Genomic DNA, 11,220 nt, shown 5'->3' on the forward strand with positions numbered 1-11,220 from the left:
AGAGAAGGAGCTCGGGCGTCTCGAGAAGTCGTTGAAGGAGGTGAAGGATATTTCGGGCAACGGCGAGCGAAGACGTGTAGATATGGTTGACGCAGTATTGTCATATTGTCTTTGGTTATCTTTGAATTAACACTTTTTCCTTTCCATTTCACTGTCATCAGAATTAGCGGATAATGGGATTAGCAAAGTGGTCAAACTGGAAAACTAATGTACTCATTTATTCCTTTGGTAATAACGTATTTCTCAAAGGTGACAAAGTTCGTAGTTCTACAGAGAATTTAAGGAAAAAAAAGACTTTTCTTCGATCACTTGGGAGGGGGTTCTTTTTGAAACGTTATGTTTGTCTTGAATTTCTTTGGAAACTAATTTGTGTGCTCTTGACCCTTTTTAAATTAAACTTATCACTAAAGGAATGCTCCTTTCCTTTTCACTACACTAGCTTCTGTTGGTGGTGTTGGCGGAGCCGTTGGAGCATCGGTTGAATTATTGGTAGCTGCTGGTAGGTCAGTCGGCGGTGTTGGTGGCGTCCATCCTGGAGGATTTGGGGGAGTTGTTGAGGGATTTGGTGGAATGGTATCCGTCGGTGGTGCTGGTGGTGTCCATCCTGGAGGATTTGGAGGCGCTGTTGAGGGATTTGGTGGAATGGTATCTGTTGGTGGCGCTGGAATAGCAGTTGACTTAGTGGTAACTTCTGGTAAATCAGTCGGAGGTGTTGGTGGCGTCCATTCTGTAGGTTTCGGTGATGTTATATTCTCTGTTGAAAAATTTGGTGGAATGGTATCTGTTGGTGGTGTTGGAATGCGTGTACTCTCAGTCGATAAAGTTGGTCTGGTCGTTCCTGGAGGCGAAGTCGGTGGAGTTGGAATGCTTGTCAGTTCTGGAATAAACATACGAATAGGTATGACAAAACCAAACACAGTTTTGTTAGAGGGAAGACTTACCAGGTGATCCCGTATGGGGTGTAGTTGAAAGAGTGGTCTCATCTGAAGGAGTAGGTGGCGTAGGTGGCTTTGAAGGATATGTTGGAGGAACTGTGGACTCTCCTGGAGCAGTTGGTGGAGTAGGAGGGTCAGTTAGCGGTGGAGATGATGAAGTAGGAAAGTCGGTTGAATCATCTGTTGTTAAGGTTTCTTCTGTTGAAAATGCATTTATTAAAATATATGGTTGGTTTAATATAAACAACCCATTTACCGGTTATGTCCGTCTCCCAAGAAGTTGTCTCGATCGGTGGAGTAGGTGGAGACGGTGGTTTCGTTGGTTTTGTTGGTGAAGGTGTTTCTCCAGGATCAGTAGGGGGAGTTGGCGGTTTCGGTGGTTTTGTTGGTGAAGGTGTTTCTCCCGGTAAAGTTGGTGGAGTTGGCGGAGTGGAGGGAAACGTCCTCGATTCAGTCGGTAGAGGGGTTGAGGGAGTAGATGGTTTCGGAGGCTCTGTTGGTGCAGTTGGTATATTTCGTGGTATCGGCAATATCCGCGGTATCAGTGGGTAATTAAGTGAAGTTAATAAAAGGACGCACTCAATCCACTTTTCCTGTTCACGCACTTCAACTAGAGGAAAGCATTTCTTCAGTTTTCCAAATTTCAACGAATAGAAGTCATCTTTGCGTGAGATTCTGCAAAAATGTTTATGAATCAAGGAGTTTTCCCGTAGATTAGAGGAGGCCTTTCTAAGCAACTTGTCAATATAGTTTAACACGGTTAACTTTAAAAAGTTAAATTTGCAATTACCGTCTTGAATAAATGGTATCGACCAAAAGAACGATCAGAAATACAAAATGTAGACCTAAAAAGAGTTGAAAATTAAAAATATGAACGCATTATTCTACGGTAATTTTCCAAAGTACCCACCTTTCATTTGGCAGCTTTCAAATTTATCGATTTTAAATAACGAATAAAGAACAAATTCATTTCAGTCCCTGCTTAAATACCTTTCAAATCGGGGCGCGAACAAACAGCATTGGGTTTTTGATAAGCCTTTGATTATGTACTTTCACATTTTTGATAAAACTGACAATGTTACAACAAGTTTTATTCTTGTGTCAATTGTAGGTAATTCAGAGGCTTCAACGAGAACGATATGATCAGTCCAAACATATCTACTGATAGCTAAGATATTCGCGCTTTGGAGCTCTGTCGAACCTAAAATAAATATCAGTTCTAGGAATTTGCGCGTTTGTATCTAGAATGCCAACTAAAAAAGATAACCACTAACTTTTTCCAAATGAGCTTTGACTACTGGCAGTGATTTTCGATAATATAATATTGCTCTTGCATTCTGATTTGTTTTTAATGACCATGAATGCATTAACAGATACGAGCACCACCACGGCTAGATCATTTGTGAAACCGATTACTGTGGCCTCTATTAACGCGGGAAAGACAAGGACCTTATTTTACATCAGGTTCTATAAGAGAGAAGAATACTTAGCCCCGTGGTACTACTGTTGTGACGATGTACTGCTTAGGTCCCTCATCTGTATCGCACTAAAATGTCCCTTCCGAGAGATAGTTGTCAAGGAGCTTAGTCGAATAACTAGGGACACCTGTTTATTCACTCCCAGCTGGCTGTGTTGAACCCATTTTGGACGTCCAAATTTACCACGATACAGCATTTATTGGAGAGGAGACAGGAGAAGAAGATCATTGTAGATGCCTCTTTCTATAATCTTTCCTACTAGGTCTATACAAATCGAACGTTACGGTGATGGTTACCCCGGTTACTTATTGGGCTTCGGTAGCAATACTAGTTTTCGCCTCTTGCACCGAGCGGGGAAATCTACTTCTACTATGCATGCCTCAAATACGTCACCGATTCACAAATGTTTCCGCTTAGTTACCACAGCTATGGTGAAGACGTCCAAGGCCTGTTTATATCTTGGCACTCCCTTTGCGAGGGATGAGCACCATTACTATATTCAGAAGAGGTGTTCGCCACTCACCTTCTGCTAACAACCCTTCCGGAAGTCTGGTTTTTCTCTCTACAAAATTGGCAGATCATCCCTGTTCGAAAGTAAGCTTCCCATAGCTTAGTGATTTCTTCGTTCAAAAAATAGTTTCAGCGCCTATCAGGGTTATGGCTTTATGGCTCTTAAAACGTTTTCGCAGGCCAGTCCTAATTCCGAGCTCCGCAGGAACGCACATCGCTGCATGGCCCATTCTCGATCTGGCTTCACTGACAAACCGGAACCTTCTAGTACTCACATATGCCAAAACGACTGTTGGGAGCCTGCCTCTTAAAAAATTCACTCTACAAAACCCTCGAGCAAAATATGGCCTCTGATGTTCGTGGTTTCACTGCCTCAACCCACAGCCACGCCTTGAGGACCCACGCTAGGATTTTGGTGGTTCAACATAACTAGTATATTGTGTCTTTATACCGCTTGGTGGAGCATAGCAGCTGGTCGGCGTAAGAATCATTCGTGCGTTAATGACTGAAGAAAGCTAGGTGGGAAGGTATGAGAGGCCGAGCTGTAGTGTGCCATTTTGTTGCCACAAACTCTTAAGATCATCACTGCAGTGATAAGAACAAGGAGGCGGAGTCCAGTCGCTCAGATTTTCACAGGCAGCGCATAGGATTCACGAACGAAAGCAGCTTCATCTCTGCAGTTGGAGATCCCTTTGATGTCCTCAAAGAATGGTTTTTTTTTTGGGGACTAGGGTAGGTGAATGCGTTTACGCACAGAGTGTTCGATTCCTGCAAAATTACGCTGTCAGACTACCAACTAAACACCTCCCTGTCATCAAAGAACTAGCCTGGAAACATTTGACACATTACTTCGGAATAGCCCTCCCGCTCTCCCGGCATTGGGAACCTTCAAGTCAGACAATTCCTTTCACCAACGGGGGGGGATGGGAGGAAAGGAGCTGTCAGTTCAGGGAACTTCTTACTGTCCGATCCCTCCACCGGTCGAGTTCAATCTTCTTCGCAATAAAAAGAGCCCGAACATAATGCGCAATACAATTTCAGTTGGCAGCACTCTTCAGCATCTCTCTGACAATGTTGCCTAGAGAGAGATCCCCTGTGTCTGAATAAAGCTGCTAACGAAAGCCATCCCATCTCTCGCAAGAGAAAAATATGTGTTCAGCGTCGTCCGCCACTCCGTTGCAGAACACACAATCAGGGGATCGCGCCTTCCCAATCCTGTGCAGGTAAGACTGAAAACCTCCGCTGGGTAAGGAAGTAATCAATCTCACCTTGCGTTTGGTTCACGTACGGCTCTAAATTGTCGATGACCCGCGCTGTCCATCTGCCCTTTGGCTCAATTTGCCAAGAAAGTTCCCACTCGATAAGGGTGCGTTCATGGGCATTCACCTATCTTAAGTTCTCGCCCTTTCGGCGGTAGACGGCTTTGCATTCCTTGCCAGCCGGTTCGGAGATATGAGGCGCAGGGTCGGGATTCTCCTTCTGGTCAAGATGACTAATTCGGTTTTTATCAGCGCAAGGCGTAAGCAGTCATCCATCCGCTTACCCGTCGCATCAATATACTAAGTTTGCTTTGCGCCTGTTCAACAACAAGTGCCGCAACGTCGTCTGCATAGCTGACCAGGGGCGACTCTTCGGGCATATCGAATCTCAGCAGACTATCGTAAGAAGCGTTCCCGAGGTCCGGCCCTAGGATGGATCCCTGTGCTACTCCCGACGTGATTTCTATCATTTCCAGCAGGGAGCGGTCTTTCAGATAATCCCTCAATATCCGCAAGAGATAGCTTGGCAGGTGATATGAGTTTGCTAGTGTCCCTAACATATCTGTCCATCTTAAGGGAATTGAAGGCATTTTGGACATGAAGGCTTATGAGGAGCACTATCCGTCGAGACCGGCGGCTGTGTGCCTCAGCTCGATGAACCGCATCTATGACCACCATAATATCATCCACTGTGAATCTCCCTATTCTGAACCCGAACTTCCTTGGGGATAAGTCCCCGGCAGCGCGGATCGCTTCAGCGGGTCTACGCCTAATGAGCTTCTTGAGCACTTTTCGGGCCGTGTCAAGCATACATAGCGGTCGGTATGCAGACAGGACCTTCGGGTCTCCTTTACCGCGAGTCTCGCCACTTTCCAGTGACAAGGAAAAGTGCCCACATTCAAGCAAGCGTTGAATGCTTCAAGCAGCAATTCTGGCCGTTTTCGGAACACCGGTTTATAAACTTCCGCCGGGATGCCATCAGAGCCTGGCAACTTCTTGTTTTTCATAGTGAGAACCGCTTCTTCGGGTTCTCCCATTATGAAAAGGGGGCAATCCCCGACGCTTTCCGCGCTATTAACATCAACTCCTACTGGATGTATGGGGAATAATGCCCGCACAATGCGGCCCATCTGGTCGGTATTTAGTATTCAGGGCCTCCGCAGAGCACCGATTTTCTGGGTGATAACCTTATAGCCAAGTCCCCACGGGTCCTTATTCACCTCATTACCAAGCTTCTGCCAGCCGCGAGCTTTGCTTTTATTTATATCGCTGCGGAGTTTCCTTTTTGCTCACCCTATACTGTGCCTTTATGGCAGATGTCTCCTCATTGGCATGCAAACGTTGTGCCAAACGGCGAAGCTTATGGCACTCCCTTCGTAGGTCGGCAATTTCTGCCGTCCACCAGTACATAGAAGGCTTGTCGCGCCTGGGTCCCCTCCGGGGCATGGAAGCCTCACACCCCATCGTTATCAGGTTCATCACTGAATTTACGACGCTGTCAGCTGCGACATTAGGACCCCGCGGAGCGCCTCCCAGCGCAACTCTGCCTCTCCAAGACTTTCAATGAACTTCCCGATATTCACCCTCGCGGCATTCCACAAGCAGGGGGAGCGTCATGTTGGGGCTCGCCGGCAAGTAGCGTCAACCACTTTGAATGCGATGTACTGGTGATCACTTGCCGACAAATCTTCTAGGACTCGCCACCCGACGCACAAGTGGTGTTAGGAATGCTTCCTTCACAGCCTGGCGCCGAAATGTTGGCGTCGATCCGCTGTTAATACTACGAGTCCGCTTCTCGCTGCCATTTCCAGAACCCGCTTTTCTCTGGAGTCTGACTGAGGCATGCCCCATTTAAGAGCGCTGGCGTTAAAATCACCGCCTATCAGGATTCGCCCCTCCGGGTTCGGAACGGCGTCCTCCAGTGCATCAAGCCGGCGCCAAAACTCCGGCATTGTCTGGTGCAGCGTCAAGCGAACGCTAAGAAATGTTATCCTTAAACACCGGATCCAGACAAAGCCATTCCCTTGGTCTTGGGTAGGAACACGAAGTCGAATGACGTCCCGAACCCAGATGGTGGCGGTGCCCGATAAGTCGAGATGCCATGAAGCCCGGTCTCTGTTTCGGTATTGCTCGCTGATTAGCACTAGATCATCATTTACCTCCGCAGCGAACTGCGCTAGTAGCTTGTGAACGGTTGCTCTCCGGTGCATAATAATTTATAGATTCCGGGTCGTTTTATTCGCCCTCAGTTCTGCCCTAAAGATTGGAAGCGGTCATGAGCTCGCAATGTGTGCGACGCTCCCACCAGATCCCTGCAGAGAACCCAACTTTCCTTTCCATTGCTTGGTAATTCACTTGACCCCATGTCCGGCATGCCGCACTCCTGTCCGGTCCCTTGCTAGTTGCTGATGTGTGTCTATAGTCCAGACGCCTATTGCGCTTGATAGGGATTATTCTCATTCGTACCCTGCTGACGACCTATCCAATTTTGATTTTCCCGCTGCTGAGGAGTCTCCTCGCATATTGCTCGGCGACTTACACCACGACGAGTTTTTACCCTCGTGAATTTCCAGAAATGGTACCTATCGGGGCATTGGTTACCTCTAAATTCGCTCGTTATCGCCTCCTCCATTTCGACCTTTTCTGTACGACAGCCAACATTTCGGATTTGTAGAGAGAACATAGACTCTAGACAAGAAACAAGAGCCTTCTCCCCCTTGACTGTTTCGCAGAACGTACCCTTGCTAGTCGTCTTCGGGCTCACTTTGATGAGCACCTCGCCACACTTCGTTTTCTGTATAGAAGACACCTCTGCTCCGTTGTCTTCGGGTTTCATCCTGTAGCCTTCCATCGGCTTAACGAGGAGAGCCGACGGTCTACTCCTTCTTCGTTTCCTCGTCTTTTCTGCCACTGGTTTTTGGTTGCCAGTCTCCTTGCCTTTGGACAGACGTGTCTCTGGCGGCGGAGTCCGTTGTTTCTTCTTTTCCTTCTTCGCCTTCTTTTTTGGGTCCTGAAAACTACTTCGATAATGTCTCCTTCAGGCACGTCATGCCCTTTCCGCTTTCCCCCGTTCGCTTTGAAGTGAGTTATCTGCGGTCCGTTTGACGCAACCAACGTTCTCAGCGGGGAGTGCGCCTGTTTCTACTTTCCAGTCGTCTTTCGCTGCTCTCCACGTTCGCCTATGGAAGGAGGTCCAATAGTTCCTCCAGTTCCATCAGCCCGTTTTTGACGCCTTTACTGACGTTCCTCTGGAGGAACGTTGCCGACCGCATACTCTTCACCACTGCTGCGTATTTCCTGATGAGCCTTTCCTCTTCGGCTCTAGCTAGGACGTCGATGGCACTTACACTCGGTTGGTGTCCGCATCCATCTGCTCAGGACTAGCGATTCTGACTGAGCTTTCTTCCGGAACAGGGGTACTACAAGGTATTGGAATTCCCATTTCCGCACGGTCAGTCGGGCCACTTGATAAGGCTTCCTGTTTATTTGGGCGCCCCGGTGTCACATCGGGTATGTCAGCCTTCGCTGCCTCTTCCGCTGATCGCTGCGGTGAACGACGCATTTTTGTGCTGCGCCCAAACGCACTTAACTCTTCCTGTTTATTCTCCATGAAAAACTAACCAGTGCATCGTGTGCCAGGGAGTGGGCCGCAATAGTGAGGAACTGGTGTGCCCTCGGAGACACCCAGTTTCCTAAGGCCTGACCTACGCTTTGCTGATCCACAACGCGGTCTACTAACACCGGTTCAATGCACACTACCCGACCAGAGTCCCGAAGGGGCTGACTCCAGATACACGTCACAACTACAGCCTTGGCAGAGCTACGCTCACATCATCCCATCGACGTCAAGAGAGAGTTGTCGATGACTCCGGAGACTCCCAGTGTGTTCCGACGTGTACCGGTCATTCGCGGTTCGCACTTCGCCGGGAAGCTTTCTCCAAGCTGCTACCTAAGAGGCGAGTATGCTGACGTCACACCCCGTATCATAAGCGACCCGTTAAGGTCACTAACGAACCCTGAGGGGAATGTAATACCTTATGGTGGTTCCACAGGGTCGAAGGGGTGGGGGAGTTCTAAGGTGGTTTTAGACTAGATCTTTCCATCCCTCAGTAGCCAAATGTGAAGGGTCCCTCTTCTCAAAGGAGATTCTACCACATATAGAGACTAATCAAGAAGGACTGTGGAGACTGTGATGCTATATCTGTTCCTCAAAGTATCTCTGCACTGCCGGGATAGCGTTAATTAAGCTCCTCATCGCAAATCCTTTTAATAGATCCTAATGTCGGAAAATTATCTACTTAAGTACTTTTGAGGACTCTAATTTCTATGATTATCCAGATTACCTGCTTTCCTTCCAAGAGACCCTAACATATTAGGTTCAAGCTCGGTGGACTTTAAAGTCAGTCTCGCAACTCCTCTACGCCTCAACCAAACTATGCATTTACCAAAAACCACAGATCCATTCTTGCAAACTTCACTGTAATACCGAACAATATCCAATATCATTTCAGCACTAAAAACTTCACAACCATAAAATCCATCAGATATGGCCACCACTAAACGCATAAATAACCCAGGACAGCAATTATGCATGGAGTTAGCCCTTGATTTGGGCGTTAAGATTTCATTTTTCGTTTTGGCCGCCATTACCGCGGAAATGCGTGAAGGATGCAACTAACAATCTCTTCAGCAGATTAATTTCAAGGATCACCAATTTGCTGGTCGGGAGGATAGTCATCGGCATCGCGGTCGCCATCAAGATGATGATGCATTATCCTCTGATGGATGCGGTTTGCTCATTTCTCAATGGTAACCTCAAAACCCCATTTTTTTGACGCGGTGGTGATGGATATGCAGTTGGTGCAGGGATGCAATGAAAGATGAGTGGAAAGTGAGGAAAAATGGGTCTCGATTGCAGTTAGGAATGTTTTGGCTTTAACCCAATGGGGCTAGATTCGTTGGCTTTGGAAAAATTGATGGTCATTTTGATAAGAAGTTTGAACAATGAAGTTTGCGGTTGGTTCAGAAAGCATTCAAAGGAATTACAAGAGCCTTTGGACCTTTTTAACTACAAGATATTCGGAGCCTAAAGGGTCTCCTATTGACCCCCAACTTATGGTCAAGCTTCTCCTTAACTATATTGGACCCGCGTTGCCTAAACCCATTATTAAGTGAATTTGATAATGTTGGACTACGGGATCAAACTGGGACGGGTCCTGTAACTACTTTCCGCAAACACACCATTGAGAAGGGATCCGTTGAAAGAGTTTAACGACGACCATCCATCCATCCATCCAGTCATCCATCTGACCTGATCTCTCTGATTGAAGATTGCATTAAGCCTGTCATTATCCAACCGAGCCCTGAGTCTGAAACTTTGCCTGCAAAAACCATCCAGTTTATGGGCCCAGTGAGGGCCATCAATCATCGTCAAGACACGTTTATTGGTCGGTTAAAACTGTGTTTGTTGATGGTTAAGATCTTTTAAATTGATGCGAAAAATGATGCAATTTATCTGGACCATGCGATTTTTATATCTCCTTTGATTTCGATTAGCAAAAGAAATAGGCCTGGCAGGCATGGCATCTTCTGTTATCTTGAAGGCGTCCAAAATGATTGACAGACCGAAAGCATAGGGAGTGGATTTCGCGAAAGAGGTTCCAAAGATAATGCCAATTTTCGGAGCAGGTTCTTATTAATTCGACGTTATTGCTAACCCAACACTGATATTAGTGTGGAATTAGCAGACAACGGAGAAGATGTGACGAGAATGTGATTAGATTCACTTCTGAGAGTTATTTTAATGACGGGGTCCTTGTTACGTGGTCTTTGATAAGTCCTTGGTACGTTTTTGCTTGAGATCCTATCGGAATTGGACGTTATGATGAATTGGTTTAATTCGGCGTCTTAGGGAAGTCTGGATGTATCCGTGATATTAGGTGGTCCGAGGGTTGGAGTATTTTTACGGGCTCTGAGGACTAGCAATCCGCAATGTTCCAACCTGAAAAATGCAAACGGTAATGGCCCTGATACTTTTGTTACCGGATGTTACGGCAAGCGGATCAAGGATTAACTACGTCTACGGAGATTCTTGAGACTTCAGTATTGTGACTAGTAGAAAAAAATCCTGGTACGGAGTGAAAATTATAGGGGCCTCTATTATCCCTTCAGCTACTATAATTTCGTGTAAACTTCAACAACATATCCCTGACAAAACTCCAAGCCCAGAACTAATCACTCCCCCTTCCCTTTTTTAGGGATACTTAATAGCTTACTAAGCAAGTAGCGCTACTGTAGCTTTTACCTCCCTTTAATGTACTAGTACACCTTTCCCTCTGGACCTTCATATTAAAGACACCATATCGTGGTCTACTTCAGTACGTCGGGCAGTGACGCCATAGTAACATCCTAGGAACTCTAGGCATTTCCAACAAACAAACTGTCATGCAAGCTAAGCTTCAAGAGGAATCTTCCAACCGAGACCACCATGTGTTGGTGGGTTACGACACGGTATTCTTTATGAACGAACTAAAGAAGATCTGCGGAGCTGGAGCTCGAATATTCTCGAATGCGCGCAATGTAGCTGAGTCGTACCATCTTTCTGGATACACCAAGCTGAGGTGCTGTTGATCCAGGAACATATCATATTCAGGCTGAGCAATAGTCAAGTCACCATCAAAGCCTTGTATGTAGTCAGCGGCATATCTTCCAAACCAGTGGAAGAGTGCAGTCTGTCCAACATGCTCAACCCTCTATTCTGATGGGTTTACTACATGACGCTGACTCCAAATGCGAAAGTCAAAAAAGATCTGGTCTTCCTACAACAAAACTCAATCACTAGGACTTTTGGGTGAGACACGTCCAGACGAAACATGTTCCGGTATCTTTTCACTAATTAATCGTAGGATCTTCTCCTAAAGAAATCCCCACGAAAACATCTCTTGAACAAAAGCTGTCCTTTCTGGAGCATGAGCTATTCTTTTTAAAAAACCCTAAACTCTACTACTACCTTTCTTGTTGCTTTTCCAGCCTTCCGAA

The 11,220-nt window shown here is 46.5% G+C and overlaps 1 protein-coding gene across 3 annotated transcripts; it reads right to left on the minus strand.

Moving 5' to 3' along the window:
* Positions 1–372: 372 nt before the first annotated feature.
* LOC119653032 (vegetative cell wall protein gp1-like) lies at positions 373–1,941 on the minus strand. Of its 3 annotated transcripts, XM_038057478.1 has the most exons (6): positions 1,846–1,941; positions 1,726–1,780; positions 1,192–1,610; positions 942–1,133; positions 651–877; positions 373–578 (listed from the first exon to the last, which is right to left on the minus strand). In XM_038057478.1, the coding sequence occupies exons 1-6, from the start codon at positions 1,850–1,852 to the stop codon at positions 405–407; spliced, it is 1,074 nt and encodes a 357-aa protein (XP_037913406.1). In that variant the 5' UTR covers positions 1,853–1,941; the 3' UTR covers positions 373–404. The 3 variants fall into 3 exon arrangements, with proteins under 3 accessions (XP_037913406.1, XP_037913405.1, XP_037913404.1); XM_038057477.1 differs by having other exon boundaries at positions 373–877; positions 942–1,130; XM_038057476.1 differs by having other exon boundaries at positions 373–877; positions 1,846–1,940.
* Between the last annotated feature and the right edge of the window lie 9,279 nt (positions 1,942–11,220).

This window comes from Hermetia illucens, chromosome 3, assembly GCF_905115235.1.
Source record: "Hermetia illucens chromosome 3, iHerIll2.2.curated.20191125, whole genome shotgun sequence".
Lineage (NCBI taxonomy): Eukaryota > Metazoa > Arthropoda > Insecta > Diptera > Stratiomyidae > Hermetia > Hermetia illucens.

Excerpts from the sequence above, each read along its gene's own strand:
- LOC119653032 (XM_038057476.1), bottom strand. Across the intron at positions 1,611-1,725 it reads GATACCATTTATTCAAGACG|AATCTCACGCAAAGATGACT; the intron begins GTAATTGCAAAT and ends ACATTTTTGCAG. Across the intron at positions 878-941 it reads ACCCCATACGGGATCACCTG|AACTGACAAGCATTCCAACT; the intron begins GTAAGTCTTCCC and ends TGTTTATTCCAG.